The 19,708-nt window shown below is 35.0% G+C and overlaps 2 protein-coding genes across 2 annotated transcripts; both read left to right on the top strand.

The window, feature by feature from the left end:
• The first annotated feature begins 1,787 nt into the window (after nucleotides 1-1,787).
• LOC106663214 (protein ecdysoneless) lies at nucleotides 1,788-9,194 on the top strand. Its single transcript, XM_014387882.2, has 12 exons — nucleotides 1,788-2,229; nucleotides 6,527-6,644; nucleotides 6,719-6,806; nucleotides 6,922-7,076; nucleotides 7,147-7,288; nucleotides 7,345-7,647; nucleotides 7,712-7,895; nucleotides 7,981-8,134; nucleotides 8,195-8,319; nucleotides 8,373-8,474; nucleotides 8,548-8,672; nucleotides 8,738-9,194. Exons 1-12 carry the CDS (start codon nucleotides 2,016-2,018, stop codon nucleotides 8,897-8,899), a joined length of 1,872 nt encoding a protein of 623 aa, XP_014243368.1. The 5' UTR covers nucleotides 1,788-2,015; the 3' UTR covers nucleotides 8,900-9,194.
• Nucleotides 9,195-14,470: 5,276 nt separating this feature from the next.
• Nucleotides 14,471-19,271, top strand: LOC106663235 (ribonucleoside-diphosphate reductase subunit M2 B). The gene is made up of 7 exons (XM_014387919.2): nucleotides 14,471-14,699; nucleotides 14,777-14,842; nucleotides 17,964-18,140; nucleotides 18,197-18,432; nucleotides 18,522-18,750; nucleotides 18,804-19,022; nucleotides 19,094-19,271. Exons 1-7 carry the CDS (start codon nucleotides 14,628-14,630, stop codon nucleotides 19,244-19,246), a joined length of 1,152 nt encoding a protein of 383 aa, XP_014243405.1. The 5' UTR covers nucleotides 14,471-14,627; the 3' UTR covers nucleotides 19,247-19,271.
• Nucleotides 19,272-19,708: the final 437 nt, after the last annotated feature.

The raw sequence follows: 19,708 nt of genomic DNA, 5'->3' as shown, positions 1-19,708 counted from the left end.
CAATTACAAGTTTTACAATTTACAAAAAATTACCGACAGGGCTGGAGAAACACCCACCTTGGGTTTTGGCAGTTAGATCTCAGTCTTGTTCGTCCAGGGACTGTCAACAGTTAGGTCATTTCAACGCATGAGTTTTTAAACTTAAGTTTTCTTAAATATTGATTGATTCACATGGGTGCAGAACTGAGCCTATCACTTCTCGCAGTCCACAGGGAATTCCAAGTTTTGTAATTTACAATAAATTTCCAACAGACCTTGAGATCACCCACCTCGGGTTTTGGCAGTTAGACCTCTGTCTTATCCCTCCAGAGGTTGTCATCAGCTAGGTCGTTTCAACCCCCATGCATGTTTTTAAACTTAAGTTTTCTTAAATAATGATTGATGACATGGTGTAGAATTGAGCCTATCGCTTCTAGCAGTTCACAGGAAATTTCAAATTTTGTAATTTATAATAAATTAACAGCAGACCTTGAGAATCACCCACCTCAGGTTTTGGCAGTTAGACCTCTGTCTTATCCCTCCAGAGGTTGTCATCATCAGCTAGGTCGTTTCAACTCCATGCATGTTTTTAAACTTAAGTTTTCTTAAATAATGATTGATGATATGGTGTAGAATTGAGCCTATCGCTTCTAGCAGTTCACAGGAAATTTCAAATTTTGTAATTTATAATAAATTAACAGCAGGCCTTGAGAATCACCCACCTTGGGTTTTGGCAGTTAAACCTGTCTTGTTTGCCCAAGGGCTGTCAACAGCTAGGACATTTCAACCTCCAACACGAGTTTTTAAACTTAAGTTTTCTTAAATATTGATTGATTCACACGGGTGCAGAGAGCCTATCACTTCTTGCACTCCACTGGAAATTTCATGTTTTGTAATTTATAACAAATTTCTGGCAGGCCTTGAGAATCACCCACCTTAGGTTTTGGCAGTTAGACCTCAGTCTTATTTGTCCAGAGGCTGTCAAAAGCTAGGTCATTTCATCTATTACTCGCAGTCTACAGGCAATTTCAAGTTTTATAATTGACCATAAATTTCCGGCAGGCCTTGAGAATCACCCACCTTGGATTTATGGGCAATCAACAGCTAGGTCATTTCAACCTCCAACGCATGAGTTTTTAAACTTAGGCTTTCTTAAATATTCATTTATGCACACGGGTGCAAAGCTGAGACTATCACTTCTTGCAGTCCACAGGGAATTCCGTTTTTTAATTTACAATAAATTTCCGGCAGGCCTTGAGAATCACCCACCTTGGGTTTTGGCAGTCTGTGTCCAGACAGTCCAGCCATTGAGGTTGGGCTCCAGAGACTAACAGCTAGGTCATAGCCCCAAACACAACAGTCTAAATACTCACTCACTCTTAAATACATTATTTCCTAATTATATACCTCAATTAGAGTGGTGTTCTTGATATTCCTCTATCAGTCTCAACACATAACTAATTTAGTTATGCAAAGTTTGGTTGAGTTGAAAAATTAGTGCCAAAAGCGGGACATGAACCCATGGATCAGTAGCACGATTATAACTAGTCTAATATGGTCGATGGAGTATTGAATTTCAATATTCAGCCATTGGTCTCACACTACACATTCACACTAATAAATACATTCACTCTCCATTTATAAAAAAACAAAACAAGATAAAGTAGTGCAATAAAACATAAAGCAGTCCTGTTTCCTTCGAAAAATCAATTTAAAAAAATGTTGTTTATTCATTACGGGGTCCGCTTTGTTTCGCTATTTGAAACATCAATGAATCGATAAGTTACAATATCAGTTCTTCAGCATCGATAATGAAGACTGTGTTTTCCCATGAGTAGCATACGGTTATAGCTATAGCGCATCGGATTTCGGATACTCGCCGACCGCTGTGATAAACTTATTTCGTCTACCCGTAATAAACTGTAATATATTTTTTTCTCATTCCAAATCCTCTTTACGACCCGTCGTGTTATTCGGCCGGTCCGTTTGAATGAGCCGTCAGTACTTGGTGTAAAACGAAGAAAACCCAACAGACTATGGCGTTCAAGAGAGACGTCCTGGAAAACGTCCGAGAGGACGATTTCGTCGAATATCTCCTATTTCCCGGTCCCTCGACGAATCTGACAGAGCTGAAAGTCAACGTTGACTCTTTCACTGCACAGAAGACGAAAAATTACATCTGGCAGAAGGACGAATTTCAAGTGATCGTTAGAAACACACTTCAATTGCCACCAATAGTCGATAACGAAGGTATTTGCTTTATTTTCAATTATACGGTGTAATTTTACATTAAAACCTCTAATTTATTTATCTTCCTATGAATTGATATTTACATAAAGGTCAGGGAATGCAGGCACTATGCATCAATTATGACAATGACATTTTGTTTTAACCATCTTCATGTCATTATTTCACATATTTGTTCCAGTATATGGAGATATCACATTAAGTTTTCTTTTTATCAATTTGACTGAAGTAAGGTCAATTGATCAAATTGACCCACAGTTACACCCGGTTCACACGGAGGAGATCGGTATGAGAGGTATCAAGGGGATGGAGGTAACATAGGGAAGACCCTGTCATTGAGATGGGGAGAGTGGAAGGCGACTGGAATGTGATAATGATTTGTAGTCGATTGCGATGTTTGGTCGCTAGTTACTCAATAGATAGAAGTGACATTTTTGATGACAGACTAATTTCATTATCCCTTATTCTTATTTTGAAATGCGCATTATTTCGAATAACAGCTCTTAAAAAGAAGGTCATGACGTGATAATGATTGAAGAACTTGTTAGAATCTTCTCTTAGTTCCTTATATAAAAAAAAAGGGCGTAACTGCCTCTCGTGTAGCATTCCTTATGTAATCCCTTAACATTCGTGTTTGGTTCAAGAAAACTGTCGTGAACGTTAAATCTGCGAATGTTGAGTCTACTTTTCTATGGGTTATGTACCATGACGCCAAAAATTGAGATACAATTCAGAACTTATAAAAAAGTTTATTCGAAATAAATATGACAGAAGACGTAACAATGTTTGAACCCCCTTGTCCTTTTATTTATAGATTTGAAATCAAATTATGTTATTGCGTTCACAAAACAATTTATTTTTCAACTTATATTTTTTGTCATAATTTTTTAAAATGTAAATATTATTTAAAAAAATATTTATCTCTTATTAATATAATTATAAAAATTACATCTAGCCTAATTAATATTTATTAATTATTATATATAACTGGTATTTCAACATTTTTATTTTATGATCAATTGGAAAAAATGATAATCTTAATTGAAGCTATATAGGGTATCAATTCAAAGAATGTAATTAATTTTTGACTATTACGATAAATTTATAGGAATGGCTTTACACTGTAAGGTCAGATAGGAAACAAGATTATCAAAATGAGTTTTTATTAAAAAAAGTTTTTGAAATCGAGAAAAAAGAAATAAATTCTCAACAGGGTCCCAGTTCCTTCTGACGAAACGCAGGGAATCGATTCTACACTTCGTTTGGAGCAAAAAATGCTCAGGAGAAAATTTTCAGAAAGTTCTCTATTTTGAAGATATTCGTCAATTTAGTTGTTTTTTCAACTTTTCACTACCTTACCACATAAAAACGCTTACAACTTCCAACATGTTGAGTCTACAACAAATCCAATTACACCATTTGAAAGAACGCTAAATTTGCTGTAAGATTCTTCTTTGCAATAATCTGAATAATAATATGTTAGCCAATATCAGTTGGAACATGTCAAAATTACAAAATTTAAAATTTTGGTTATGATTACATGTTCTACTGAGGTTACCAAAAAATACCTACAACTTGTCATTTTTTGTTGTTGTTGTGAGATTACGATGTGTCATTTTTATTTTACAAAGCGAGTTCTAATTGATTTATTTCTACCCTATTTTTCACCTCTACTAGAACGTTATTTAAAAACCTGGATATATCAACGTAAAGCATATTAGATGAATAAATTTTTGTAAAATTTGACAAGTTGTAGGTATTTTTTTGTAACCTCAGTAGAATATGCAATCATGACCAAAATTTTATTTGTAATTTTGACATGTTCCAACTGATATTGGCTAACATTTTATGTCATTCAGATTATTGCAAAGAAGTATCTTACAGCAAGCGTTTTTTCAAATGCCAAAATTTCCATATATTTTTGCTCCTGTTTGCATTAAAAAAGAAAATAAAATTATGAGGAGGTGCTGATTTTTTGTGCATGAGTTTGAGGTTTAAGGGTCATGTATTGTTTAATTGCATAAGTTTGAGAATTACTTCATTTGGAAATAAATGGGATGTAAAGATAACTGTTATTTTGTATATATTGTTAATTTTTGTTACTTTGGCAAAATGTTTCTTTTATTATTTCACAATGCAAATAACTATTAATTGTTCGCTGTTTTGCCGAATAATTAATTTCTTTAAGAATTTCCACATAAGGATTTGAACCAGCCGTTGACATCCCTTTTAAACTTAAAACTTCGATTTAATGATGGGTCGAAATCTGTCGCTTTTTTTTATAAGTTGGTCCCTCGAGGTTAAAATTTCCCTGAGCTGTTTTGAAAAAAGGTCTGCATAAAAAAGGTACAAAATTTTTATTCTTTCACCAGGAGTCAGGACGGTTTTTTCCTGTTTTGGAAGAGCTACAGCTTCTAACTCATTATAGATTCGTCATAACGGTATCATGTACTTATCTCTCATAACGATTGCACCCGTGTGAACTGGGCCGTACAGTTCAATTTTTTTTTCTACATAATACATATACACTCCAAACTACATGCCCACCTTGTAAACATCAACCTGTCTTTTTCTATACCCTAAAGTTTCCCTTCTCCTATTTAGGACCTTCTCGTTACTTCTATAAGGCTATCAAAGCCCTGTAGCAAGTATGAACTATGAAGAGATCCTCAAAAAAGATTTCTGAATGATTATTTGGTAATTGATCAGGAGGACTGGCAGAATGATTTGCTTTCTTCACTTACCTTATACAGGGTGTTCGGCTACTCGTGTAACAAACTTAGTCAGTGGATTCTACATTCAAAATGGAACCGAAAAGTCCTAATTAACTATGATCCAAATCTCAGCAGTTTTGGAGTCTCTTTTTATGATTTTTTAAGATTTCACGTCCTTGCTTCAAATAAATAACGGTAACTCCAAAACTAAAAGGTTTTGGAGAAATCTGTTGATACCATTGAAAACTTCGTTAAATTTCCAATACGATGTGATCAATACTAAACTTGGAAAATAGTTTTTTTTTTACAAAGTTGAAAAACACTATGGTGATTCTAAACTACTATTTCCAAACCTAGAGACCAGCAAATTTCAGAAAAAGTACTCCATTTAATATCTGTTTTTGTTGTGTAATTTTTAATTACTTTTTTCAAAGATGAAGAAATTGATGTAGGAAAGGAAAAAACCGTTGTTGACGAAGTGGTAAAGTGGTAAGATTAAAAAAAAAAAAGTAAATAAACGACAGAATTTTGAATGAATTTATTAAATGTTTTTTAATTTTGATCCGAAATGCTCTCCACCCTCCGCAATGCACAAATGAGCCCGTTTTCTCATATTAGCCACTGTAACTCAAAAGTTTAATTTAAGTTTAAGCTTTTCATCAGCGTACAGGATCCATTGTTTTTGGCACTTTCGTATGTAAACTTTACTCTTCATGAATCCCCAAATGAAATAATCCATAGGGGTCAGGTCAGGAGATATTGGTGGCCATGGAACTGTTCCACCTTAAAAAAAAAAGCTATTAAAAAAATAATTATGCCACTAAAAGGAGATTAAATGGAGTACATTTTGTGAATTTTTCTGGTCTTTAGGTTTGGAAATAGCAGTTTAGAATCAACATAGTAAGTTTTTCAACTTTGAAAAAAAAAAAAAATTGTTTCAAAGTTCTGGCTACTAAAACGCTTATTTCACCAACGTTTACAAGTTTAGTATTGATCACATTTTATTGAGATTTACGGATTTGTCCAAAACTTTTTAGTTGATTTGCAGCAAAGTCATGAAATCTTAAAAAAAGGAGAAAAAGGGAAATAACTCTGAAACGGTTGAGATTTGGACCATAGTTAATTAGGGCTTTTTGGTACCACGTTGAATATAGAATCTACTGGCAAAGTTTGTAACATGAGTAGCCAAACACCCTGTGTAATTACAAAGGTTTATAAAATTCCAAGCTGATTTTTGTCTTTTTCAGACTTAGATATTATGTAAATAAAGTAAAAAGTTATAAAGTAATTCCTGTCTTTGGGCTTAACGTCCAACTACGCATTGGCTGTTGTGAAAGAGGGGTCAGATCATTTTATAATACTTCTTTCATACTCTAATCAATTAAAAAATTCTGTGCCAGGATTTGAACCCAAAACCACTAGTTGGTAAATACAAGCCCTAACCTCTCGGCCACTGTGGTCCCTAGTATCTTATGTAGTTGTCCTAAATAAGAAAGTGGTAAGTTGCCCAAATATGTAATCTTATGGAGGATGTTAAGATAAACTTAAGCCGATTCCGTTATCATTCTTTTTTTTTTTTTTCCCAGAGAAACTGCCTCCTCATTTATACGGCGTGACACATTATGGTGAGAACATTGAGGACGAATGGTTCATTGTGTATCTTCTTCTCCAGCTGACAAAGTCAGTACCTGATTTAATAGCGAGGTAATTAATTTTTGTCCTGCTGAAATTATAAGTTTAAAATCATGAATTTAAATGTTTTTGTTTTATCTAACTAGGGTGACTGATGTTGACGGGGAATTTTTGTTGATCGAAGCTGCAGATTTCCTGCCAAAGTGGGCCAATCCTGAAGTCTGTGATAAAAGGGTAACGTTTTATTTTCATTTTATGTCTTGGATAAAATATGTACGATTGTCTAGGTTTTTTTAAAAAAAGGAGTTTCTGCTAAATTTGGTGAAATTTTATTTTATTTGTATTTCAGGTCTATATTGTGAACGGTGAAGTACATGTCATACCTGTGACGAAAGAATGTGAAACAATCACCGTGACAGATGCACTTAAATGGATCAGGATGTACCCGGAGTTGACACGCACTACTGATGCAATTCAAAAAGCCATTGAAAATCGAGTCAGTGGGTAGGAATTATTTAAATTAAAAAATTTTTTGTTAAAAAAAAAAAATAGACAAATAAAATTCTGTCTTCAGTTATCCAGACAAGATTCAAGAACTTCTCCACCAAACAAACGCTTATGTCCCAGCAGGAGTTGCGGCTCTGCTTAAAGAAAAGCCAAGCCTTATTGCTCCCGCGATTACATCTTTCTGCTATAGAGACCCAATAGACCTTAGAGTATGTTAAACACAAATCATTTATTTAAAAAAAAAATTAATTTGTTTCTATTGTAGGCTTGTAGAGCGATGAGATATTTTCCTCCTGAGACGAGGGTCATGACGCAAGTTAAAATGACAAGATGTCTTTACGCTATGCTTGTACATCATAAATACATACCGGATAGAAGAACAGGTTGGGATTTACCACCTGCCAACTCGAAAAATTACCTGGCACATTCCCTCGGAGTTAAACTCGCCTGTGGTTTTGAAATCCTAGTGACGCAATGCAAAGGTAGAAAGGGGAGTGAAGATGATCTCGAAAACGACAAAGGCTGGCATCGTTATAAACAATCGCTCAATAATAGAGGATATTTCAAAGTATGTTTTAATATTTTCCATGTATGATCTTAAAAGTTTATTTACTCATGTTTATTTATTATAGGATTTGCTTGTGGGATGTGTCGAGTACAGACAGCTTGAGCAAGAGGCGAAACTGTTCTATAGATCTCACTCTACACAACATTCCCAACCGAGTTCTGGGCAAACCATTCTGAATTTGTTGGATTCAATCGAACTCGACATTGAATCTATGAAAAAAGCTGAGGAAAACTTGCCTCCACCTGATGGCAAGTTGCTTTAAAAAACTTAATTTTACAAAAATGTTTTTGATTTCATACCATTATTAGACTATATTTTTAATATTACTTTCAGATGACTCTTGGATGGAGATTTCGGCTAATGATTTGGATAAAATTTTAACTGAAAGATATGGTAGCACTGGGAAATCGTCAGTTAACGACATTTCCTCCCACCTTAATTCGTTTTTAGAACATGTTTCTTCATTTGAAGGCGCAGAACACCCTAAGTAAATAATAATTTTTAAAACTTGTCGGTATTTGTAAGTGTTCATTGTGGTTTTTCTCAGGGCGAATAGGGATTCGGTTCCGCTCAGGCCTAAGCGGAAGGATCAGGTGAAATCGACCGATGATGAAAACAACAGGATTTCATTCGATCAAGAAGCTTTCTCATGCGCTGTACAAAACATACTAGGTAAAACAATAAAACACTCGATTAAAAGACAATAAATTGAATTTACTTTATAGATTTCTCCGTGCCAGAAGATAGTTGGGATTTGGATTCTGAAGAGTCGGGTATGAGCTCTTATGAAGACGAAGTAGATATGGATCTAAGCCGAAAGAAAACAGGTGAGAGCATGCTAATCTTTTGTGACGCTTTTATTTTAAAAGTATTTGTTTTTCTAATTTGCCTTCTTTTTAGGAAAAGAGCCCAATTCTCAAGAAGCCGAAGGTGAGAAATCCGAGTTTAAGCAGTACATGGATCAAATGGATAGAGAATTGTCTACGTCAACTCTGGCGCACAGTTTTCACAAGAGTGCTCCCAAAGTAAACAAAACTGTACTATCTCGTATATTTGACACAATCGTACAATTAAAATTTGCTTTCGACAGGGGATGGAGGATAGTTTTTCAGACATAGAAAGCTTCGAACCGGTCGACATCGACAGAAACGCTCTCAAGAACATTCTCGAATCGTACAGATCGCAGATGGGCGGAGCTGGGCCGGCGTCTAATCTGCTCGGACCCATGGGTGTCAGGCTTGAAGAAGAATGAACAAAAACATAATTCGAATGTTAAAGGAACACAGTATACTTAAAATACTTTGATAAATATTTGGAGTGTAATTTCAGTAAAAATTGCTTTTAGACCTGATCTATTTAGACTGTAGAAGCTAGAGTGAGTGCACAATTATACAAGTAAATTAATGAGAATGGGAAATTAATTTCAATATTTGGCACTTGCAGATGTAATAATAAAAAATATAAAAAAAATCACAGCCTACACATATTCAAATTTGCTTTGGCTGGGCTGTTTGTTTTACATTTGACCACATTTTGCTGCCAGGTCACATTGAATTTTCAATTTTTTTTTGAAAAATTTTGTATCTTACATAAATTTATTACAACTATTACATGTATAGTATTTGGAAAAAATTAAACATGGCAAATTAAGATGATTTGACATAGTGTTTTTGAAATGAGTTTTAAAAAAGTGAAATTATAAATGGTATTGATAATGTTTGCTTATTGTGACTTGTTCATGGAAAAAAATATAAAAAAATAAATAAGACAAATATTATATGTATACACAAATCAAAAGTATGTACATAATAGTTGTAAATAATTTTTTCAATAGATAGTTTATAATATATAGATATTTTTGTTTATTGAAGCTTTAAATATTTTTTTAAAAATTAAAGCTTAAGTATTTTTTTTTATTGTATGATATTTTTTTAATTATAATAAGCGTGCATTAAAACTATTGACCATGTATGGTTAAATATTTTGAACTATTTGTTTTCTTTTTAATTGCCCCAAAAAAAGTCTATTTAAAAGCACTGATCATCTTTGATCATCCCAATCCTATTTATTCTGAACAGTTTTGTTCGTCAGATGCATTTCAGCAATTTGTGTCCCTTTGCAGACTCCATCACAGTTTCTCAATAATGCAGTTTGAAAATTAAGTATTACAATTAAAATTAATCTTTAAATAAACTTGACCACATCCCTGAAAAATATAGCGTAAAAGTTCCATTTCAAATCTAATGATTCTGCTTGTAGTGGGTGGATGAGAAATACCAAGTGGATTGGACTGAGCCCTTTTTTGAACCACCCAAAGTGGTTGATGAGCTTATATAAAAATCTTACAGCTAATAATATAGATATTTTGTTTTGCAAAAAAGTTTATACCTTAATTGAAGTTGTAATTATGGTTAAAAATCATTACTATCTTCGGGTCTACAGTGGCCAAGTGGTTAGGGCATTCAACTTGCTTTTGAACATTGATGGTTTTGGGTTTAAATCCTGGCATAACATGGATTTCTATATGGTAAAAGTATTGTAAGGTGATTTGACATCTTGCCCACAACATCTAGTTGGAAATTGGATGGCTTTTGCAGAGGGCAAAATGTTTTTTAAGATTTCTTTCATTGTTGCTGACTTCTTTGTCTATCTCAGTTCAACTTTGCTTTAATCACACTTGGGGTCTGCCGATTTATGGTTTACGCCCAAAGGGTGTGACGGCTGTTCCTGTTTTTGCCAGTTCGTTGTCTTTCAATCATGAATACTCACATCAGAGTTGCCTGAGTTTAATTTTCCCAAGAGCTGGAGATATATTGAGCATTCCCAGCTTTGAGTTGAAGGCGGAGTTTAAAGCCTTCAGTGCTGCTTGTCTGAGAATACCTGCACTTTTTTTTTTTTTTTTTTTTTTTTTTTTTTTTTTTTTTTTTTTTTTTTTTTTTTTTTTTTTTAATGATTATTTGACTTTTTTTATAGTCGGAGGATCGTACCTCAGTGAATCATGAATAAATAGAACAAAAAACTTTATCTTCTAAACTAAATATATTGTAATTATAAATTATAAAAAAAGATCAATGCTTAATCACAAATTATATAAAAATAAATAAATTCCCAATCACAAATTATAAAAAGATTAATGCTTACAATAAGAATAAGAAAAATATACAAAGGAAAAATTAACCAAAATTGTTGTGCATGCACAAACAGAAACACTTACTGTGTGTGTTGTGTACAATGTACCTTTAACTAAATTAAAATAAAAAAACATAAACTGATAACACTTTATAATCAATTTTAAAACTTAATACGGGCCACGTTTTTCTTCTCACCTTTTCTAAACAAGAATGGGCCGGTCAGCCCTAACTCCTCTTACACTAGGTCTATCTTTTGGGGAGAAATAGCGGGCTTAATGAAATCAACGTTATAAATACTCCCAAGGCATACAAAGAAAAAAAAGGAAAAAAAGAAAATCGTTAACTAAGGTATAACACTAACTACACATATACAATATTAAGTTCAATTCAGGTGTGTCAAGAATTCTTATCAAGGTATCAGAAATCTCAGGAAAATGATGATCCGGAAGAAGAGTGAGAATGGGCAGGTCACTTCCCATGGATAGATTTGGTCTTTCTCCGATGAAATTGATGATTTGAAGAACTGTTGTCAGCAGCGATCCAAGTTCGACGGATGAGCTTCTTGGCGAGTGGAAATTGAAGATGTTTTTTAGTGCTTCAAGGCTCTAGAGGAAGAATGAAAATGGTATAAATGAATTCTAGGCGGTGATGGTGGTGGTGATCCTGGATGTTCGATGCAGGCGCAGGCTTTTTTTTTTGGGGTGCTTGTATGGTTATGAGTTTGAGAGTGTGGTCTTGATTGCCTTAGGTTTGTTTATGCATGCTCAAATTATAAAAAAGGATATTCCTGATAATAATTCTAATTATAAACTTGGAAACTTGAAGTTGTAAGCATTAATCTTGCAAGGGTATAGAGTGAGGAGGATTATAGAGACCAAAAGAGAAAACATTTTAATAAGATTTTAAAATAAGAGAGTTTATATATTTATTTCTGTGTAATTCCTTATGGAAAGAAAACTGATGGAATTTTGATTAATGCGACCACAACTGCTTCTGAGTATGTTGCAGGATGGACATCAGTAGATGGCTATTGTAAGGGCGAGAGCTGGTCATATCAGGGTCGTAATTATGATCAGGTTGTAGTCAAAATCCATTGCACAATCTCCGCCACTATGATTAATGTTTATACAGACATTAAATCAAACAAAATCACTTTTCCAGATTTGTCGAGTCAAACGGCGACTGTCTCCATCCTTCTTATGAGCCAACATACTGGGACGACCCCCAACTACCCTGTACAAAGAAATCTTGGGTAATCCTATACACCGGCCCAGCTGAGCTACTTGTCTCTTCGAACAATGCATCATCGATTGTAGCTCATGGCGGGTCAGACATATCCTTTGCATTGGAAACTACATCTTCCAGATACTCTTGCAATCGAAAAGTTTTGGACACTGTACACTCTTCTCTTAGCGTTATCCTTTCTGAAAGCTCAATGGACTTCTTCGATCAGGACGTAGACGACATCTCATCGGAGGTGGACTTTTCTCTTTACTCCAACACTAAATTTGTCTACTTCGATACGTCGGTTCGACATAATTTTGAGTCCATCTATGCACTGTTCACAAAACATCAATGTGAGGTTGACCGTAAGACTATCCTCAATCTTCAGACATTTGCCTATCTTTCTGGTAATGATTTCGCCTATGCCCCCTAATGCAAAAACCAGGTTACAGTGCTGAAATCAGCGAGGAGGTTGTTCATGTGACACAATGTGTCTTGGTACCTACACACTTAAGACCTTAAGACCATTCTGCTTCTTAGAAGCACCGGTCACATATGAGAATAGCTCTTACTTTCTATCTCCTAGGAACAGAGTGCTCTTACGATATGGAACTGAGATCGGATGTAATCCACTTAATCCTGTGATGTACAAATTTGTTCATGACTGGTATAGCATGTACCCTCATGGATTAGATGAAGATCATCTAACAACACAATCGCCGGAGTTCTTGATCCCTGGAGATAATTATACATTCTCAACGCAGTCCTCATGGACTGGCAACATCTGGAATTTACACTGAACAGACGTTACAAGATTACCAGAATAGAATTCTATTTGGTCAAGAATGTGAAGCTATCTCAAGCAACATCGCGAGAGGATATGTGGGGCAATCCCTTCATGTCCGGCAAGGTTCCTTGTTGGGGCCTGATTCCATTGGGCCTGATGGACAATACGGACTAAGAGAAATTATCTGAATCGTTAACTGACAAATTTTGGTCAGTTTTGTGCACACTAAGTACCATAGGATCTGCAATCTTTGGATTTACCATCGTGATTAATATTATAAGCAAAATATTGAATATCTGCGCCAGTGGTGTGGCGTTATACAAAGCCTTTGGTTTCACCTGGAAGCTTCTTCTTTGCTGGTGGACAAGCTTGGCTCAAATCTTTCTTCTAAAATCTTATTACAAACCCAACCGTGGACAAGGTTCATCAGATGAGGCCCAATTTTTAACCCCAGACAACGATCATGGAGACGAAATGAAAGGAGCAACACTTCCCTTGACTAATGGTCTTTATCCAGTGATAGATGAGCCTAAACTTAACTCTGTGCATATCCCGATCTAAAAATATAATATGAATGACACAAAAGTAATCAATTTAAAGATCTTAAAAAAAAAACTGATAACACCTTATAATCAATTTTAAAACTTAATACGGGCCATGTTTTTCTTTTCACCTTTTGAGGCCCAATCTTTAACCCCAGAAAACGATCATGGAGACGAAATGAAAGGAGTATCACTTCCATTGACTAATGGTCTTTATCCAGTGATAGATGAGCCTAAACTTAACTCTGCGCATATCCCGATCTAAAAATATGTGTTTGGGATCTGGTTGCTGGTCAGGTAGAGAAAGAAGTAGACTCGGTGATCACTTGCCAAGCTTTTCGCCTTTATAAGACCATCATCATCGCATCCTATTTCTCATATTAACATTGGAGAATTACTAAAAATCCAATGACACTGAATACGAGGTCTCAAAGTACATGAAGTTGGTTAAGTTGAACTAAGACAAGTTTTTTCTGTTTTTTTCAAGTAGAGAGGTTGGTTTCTCCAAAATACAGGTCCAGTCGATAAAGAAAACTGATTTTGTAAGAAAAAGATATTGTTTTTTCATAGTTCTGCAATTTTAATATGAGAAATAGTATGCTGCCCTGATGATGGTCTCATAGAGGCCGAAAGCTTGGCTCACAGAGTCTACTTTTTTCTCTTCCTGGCCAGAAACCAGACCTCAAACACATTAATCATCGTGGTCGATTTCTTCTTCATCAACAATAGCAATAATAAATTTAAAGAGAGTGCAACTTCTTCCCTTTGTTAATGTTCTTGAGTGTTCCTTTTCAAATCGAAACCTTTTTTGTTAAATTCCCGCTCTTTTTGACCAAAGGATGTTGTTTAATTAAATAACTTACTAGTGGGTTAATAATTTCGTCATTTGTTTTTTTTAAATTATTTTAAAATAAATATAAAATTGATTGTTTGAAAATGGTTTCTTTAACTTAAAGAGGGAAAAATGTTGTACCTTACTTTTGAATTTTGACAATCAAATCATTTTGATATTAAATATATTCGAATCGCTATGTATAATTTTTAGACGGTTAAATATAATTTTTTTTAAAATTTAGTCTGAGTATAAAAAATATATTTCGGTTTTTGTATGAAACTATGGTTAAATTGCGCAGTCACGTTCAACCGTTAGACTGTCTGTTGGGTATCCGTCGACCGGTACGGAGGGACTTCCCGCGGTCCTTTCCCGCTTCGTATACACGGTATATTAGGGTTGGCGGTTAAAAATGTTAACACTTACCTCCGAGCGTCGTACCCAACAGGACCCTTTACGCCGAAATGCCTTTCAACGCTGAAACTGACAAGGAAAATGTTGGGGAAAACATGTCTAACCTGTATATAAGCAAGACTGTAAGTGGGTTCAATGTGCAATACGTATAATTCAAATTTTTTTATCGACCAGAACTAATTTAAAACTGATTTTTTAGTCTGAGAAGGTCCATTCCAAGAACGCACTCCACGAGAACAAAAACAATACTAACGTACACAAAAAGGTAATTAAAGCCCTTATTACAATTAACTAGCCTACTAAGCTCTATTACAACCCATGAAATGTGTTCATATACATTCAATGCAGATTTGTTTTTAAAAGCGGTCTTATATCCTATACATTGGTACTTAATAAGTCATCCCTGGTAAATAGAACCGTTTCAATTAAGGTGTTTTATAGATTAAGAATCATTTTGGCATGCTTGAAGTGCCGCATTTACACATTCGCACGAGCGGTGAGATGAATGTGTAGATGGTTCTCGTCATTCATCTCGTGCCTCGCCTTGCCACTTGCAGTGCTCGTTCTGGGGACGAGTCAAAGGCCGGTACTCAAATCCTTTTAAAAAGATTAGGCAGTAAGTCGTTTTCCAACGACAGGATTTCGAGCTTTTAGCTCATCAGGTTGAAGGAGTTGTACCGTTCATTCAAGAGTAGAACTTCAACCTGATGAGCTAAAAGCTCGAAATGTGGATTGTTGGAAAACAACACTGTGAGTAGGCACTATCTTTTTAAAAGGATTGGACACCGCACTCACTCCATTATTCATCATTTCTACACAAACTCAACGTTAGATATAATTGAACTTGAAATCTTGAACAAAAAATGAAGATTTGTAGCTATCACCAGTATCTAAAAATATTAATGCTACTTTAACTGGTATCGGCATTTTCCATTTAATTTTTCTTTTATTGATTAGTGGAATTCAATATTTTGTCTTAAGTGAAGAAAACGTTTAGTTCCAGCACTGTTTATTTTGATTTCATGGAAAGCTTTTCAACTACTTTGCTGTCATCCTCAGCCAATTCAATAAAAAAAATACAAATTTAGTTTTTAGGTAAATGTTGAGATCACCACACAAAACAATTTTTTAAAAATTTAAATGGCTGAAGATGACTGCAAAACAGTTGAAAAACTTTCCATGAAATCAAAATAAACAGTGCTGGAACTAAAAGTTTTCTTCAAACAAAGATTCTCTATCGATTAGTGGTTCAATTTTGCACATGTAGTCAAAATCAATTGATGACATTCTGCAAAAGTTTGCAAATTCTCCACAGTCCTCATAGAGCATTTCTATAAACATGTTTTCCATACTTGGTTCTGTTGCGGTGACATGTTATCATCCACCATCGTCTTGGGTCAACAGCCACTTGTGCTGTGGGGAATGAACATGCTAATACCTCTTGCGAAGGTTGCGAGTGACGAGGTGTGCCACTAGTGCGAATGTATAAATGCGGCATAACAAAATGCAACCGCTGCCAAGTTACCTTTATACGTAATTGGGAATGCCTGCCAGGCCAGTCAAAATTATGGCTATACTGCTCCTTGAATTTTCTCTCTTGATGACTTAAACTTATATTTTGTTGCACTAACCACTAACGTTAAGGTCTCCAACTTGTGTGAGTCTTCTGACCAGCTGAATTGACTGAATCTTCTGACTCTCTTTGACTTGACTGAATCCTCCGACTCTGGCTGGTCTTAATCCTCTGACGACTGAATCCTCTGACTTGTCTGAGTCTTCTGACTCTGGCTTACTTGTCTTAATCCTCTGACTCTCGCTTACTTGTCTTAATCCTCTGACTCTGACTGACGACTGAGTCTTCTGTCTCTGACTGACGACTGAGTGTTCTGACTCTGGCTTATTTGTCTTAATCCTCTGACTCTGACTGACGACTGAGTCTTCTGTCTCTGCCTGACGACTGAGTCTTCTGACTCTGGCTGACTTTGTCTTAATCCTCTGACTCTGACTAAGTCTTCTGACTCTGGTTGTCTCATCTTAATCCTCTGACGCTGGCTGACTCATCTTAATCCTCTGGCTTGTCTTAATCCTCTGACTTGACTGAATCCTCTGACTTGTCTGAGTCTTCTGACTCTGGCTGACTTCTCTTAATCCTCTGGCTTACTTGTCTTAATCCTCTGACTCTGACTGACGACTGAGTCTTCTGACTCTGGCTGACGACTGAGTGTTCTGACTCTGGCTTATTTGTCTTAATCTTCTGACGACTGAATCCTCTGACTTGTCTGAGTCTTCTGACTCTGGCTGATTTGTCTTAATCCTCTGGCTTACTTGTCGTAATCCTTTGACTCTGACTGACGACTGAGTCTTCTGACTGACTGACGACTGAGTCTTCTGACTCTGACTGACGACTGAGTCTTCTGACTCTGGCTGACTTGTCTTAATCCTCTGACTCTGTCTGAGACAAATGCTTTGCTAATGTCCAAGAAAACTCCCATAAATTTTTTTGCTTTATCCTTTTTTTCATAAATATTATTTATTGCAAAGTATATTGCATCTGAAGTACTTTTTTATGTGTGAAACCAAATTGGTTTTTTGTGAAAAAATTTTGCTGATCTAAGAAACCTTTAATTCTTGTGTACAGACACTTTTCTAATAATTTTGAAAGAGATAACGTTAAAGAGATAGGTCGATAGTTTTCGATATATTTTTTATTACCACTTTTGAAAATCGGCACAATTAATGATTTTTTTGAAAATTGTAGTACAAACCCCTTGATTAATGCTCAGATTGAATATATATTCGAGGGGGTTGACTACGAATAAACTATACATTTTAATTATTTTGTTGTTCACATTGTTAACATAAAATTAACTGGATGGCTTTAGTTCGTTAATAAATTTTTTAATTCCTCTTTTTGTTCCTGGAGTTAAGAAAATTGAGTTTTTAATGTATATATATTTTTTTATAATTTAATGGTGTAGTAAACTTTTTTATTAATTTGTGTACCAATATCGGCAAAGTATTGATTAAAACACTCCGCTATTTCAGGTGACGAATTTCGTCCAGTTCCCGTATTATCAATAATTTCTTTATTGTATTTTTTAATCTTAGAGTCGTTAGATATTTCATTTGTTGTCATTATTACTTGGATCATATTGGATATTGGATCATTGGATCTTAAATAGATTTTGTCAACTCAATAATGTAGTAATTATTAAAATTGCACACAGAATTTAAATTGTCTATTGTTTGAATACTCTTTTTTTGTATGTTAAAGTTAAGAATATCTTAGATTTGAAGGCCACACAATTAAATATACAGTTTAAGTATTAAAATTATGCTGTTTAAGTTTAAACAGTGTGAATTTAACATAAATTGAATGTTTTAAGGAAAAGGATGTTGGTTCTGAGAAAGCCGTGTGTACGTACAATCCTCAGTTGGAGCCGCTTCTTCGCGACAACCCCAGGAGGTTTGTCATGTTTCCGATCGAGTACCACGACATATGGAGAATGTACAAAAAGGCCGAAGCATCGTTTTGGACAGTAGAAGAAGTCGATCTTTCAAAGGTTATTAAAATATTATTTTAAAAAAATTATTCGATACTAATTAGAATTATTTTCAGGATATTGAACATTGGGAGAACTTGAAGCCTGATGAGAGGCACTTTTTATCGCATGTTTTAGCATTTTTCGCTGCATCGGACGGGATTGTAAATGAAAATCTTGTCGAACGGTTTTCTCAAGAAGTCCAAGTGACTGAAGCGAGGTGTTTCTACGGTTTTCAGATCGCAATAGAAAATATCCATTCCGAAATGTATTCACTTCTAATCGATACTTACATCCGTGACCCGAAAGAGAGGTGATTATAAACTTCTATTTTTTAACAGCGTATACGAACCTTTTTATCTCTGGGGGGTCTATAAAATTTTTATCTTTTCTTATCATTAGAGACTACCTGTTCAATGCAATCGAAACCATGGAGTGTGTTAAGAAGAAGGCAGAATGGGCATTGTCATGGATCTCAAGCGATAAAGCGACCTTCGGCGAGCGAGTCGTGGCTTTTGCCGCCGTCGAGGGAATCTTTTTCTCCGGCAGTTTCGCCGCGATATTCTGGATGAAAAAACGTGGCCTTCTACCTGGGCTGACTTTCAGCAACGAATTGATTTCCAGAGATGAGGTGAGATCTCTTAAAATAATAATAATTTTAAGCTCAATCGTTAACATTTACAGGGTCTCCATTGTGATTTTGCGTGCCTCATGTTCAAACATTTGGTACAGAAACCTGACGTAGCTAGAATCTCGTCCATCGTGGCTGACGCTGTTACCATCGAGCAAGAGTTCCTTACCGAAGCACTCCCAGTTGCTATGATCGGAATGAACTGTGATCTCATGAAACAGTATATAGAGTTTGTTGCAGATAGACTCCTCGTCGAATTAAATTGTCCAAAGGTTAATAAAACTTATTATTTTATCACTTTACATTTATCTAGTTGTAACCTTTTTTTTGTTTTTTATTTAAGAAATACAATTCTGTGAACCCGTTCGACTTTATGGAACACATCTCTCTCGAAGGAAAGACAAACTTTTTCGAGAAGAAAGTTGGGGAATACCAAAAAGCCGGTGTTATGGCTAGAAAAGAGGATAATGTCTTTACGCTTGATGCAGATTTTTAATCTAGTTTTTAAAATACCAAAAAAATATGTATACAATTTTGTTAAATTAATTTTAAATTTTTTTATAATATAAATAAAAAAAATATAAGTATATTGCAACTCATCACTGCCTTATTGTTTCTGTCTGCTTATGGTTGAAATAAAAACGATGTCTAAAACAACGTCAAATCAAAACAAACAAATAAACCAGACCAGTTTTACGGCTAATGCGAACAGGGCTCCAATTAGTTCATTCTGTCAGGTTTTATTTATTTATAGAAAAAAAAGATTGAAAATATTACAAAGAAAAAGTGTTTAACACCATTTAAAAAAGTCCTATCTTGCGGTTCATAATTGACTACTTGGGGTTTGACAAAATATGAAAGCCTGCATAAAATTATAAAAACATTGCACAAAAGTTAATTTCAAGGTGCATATGGATTGCAAAAGAAAATGTTGCATCACACCTGAGGCCTAGCCAGA

This window comes from Cimex lectularius, unplaced genomic scaffold, assembly GCF_000648675.2.
Source record: "Cimex lectularius strain Harlan isolate CLEC.00 unplaced genomic scaffold, Clec_2.1 scaffold131, whole genome shotgun sequence".
Lineage (NCBI taxonomy): Eukaryota > Metazoa > Arthropoda > Insecta > Hemiptera > Cimicidae > Cimex > Cimex lectularius.
Note: the sequence above shows the minus strand (reverse complement) of the source record. Positions and strands in the feature narration are given on the sequence as shown.

Bases quoted from the DNA above. Each gene is read 5' to 3' on its own strand.
- LOC106663214 (XM_014387882.2), top strand. From the start codon at position 2,016: ATGGCGTTCAAGAGAGACGTCCTGGAAAACGTCCGAGAGGACGATTTC. The intron at 2,230-6,526 runs GTATTTGCTTTA...TTTTTTTCCCAG, and splicing joins ACCAATAGTCGATAACGAAG to AGAAACTGCCTCCTCATTTA. The intron at 7,648-7,711 runs GTATGTTTTAAT...TATTTATTATAG, and splicing joins ATAATAGAGGATATTTCAAA to GATTTGCTTGTGGGATGTGT.
- LOC106663235 (XM_014387919.2), top strand. From the start codon at position 14,628: ATGCCTTTCAACGCTGAAACTGACAAGGAAAATGTTGGGGAAAACATG. The intron at 14,843-17,963 runs GTAATTAAAGCC...GAATGTTTTAAG, and splicing joins ATACTAACGTACACAAAAAG to GAAAAGGATGTTGGTTCTGA. The intron at 18,141-18,196 runs GTTATTAAAATA...AATTATTTTCAG, and splicing joins AAGAAGTCGATCTTTCAAAG to GATATTGAACATTGGGAGAA.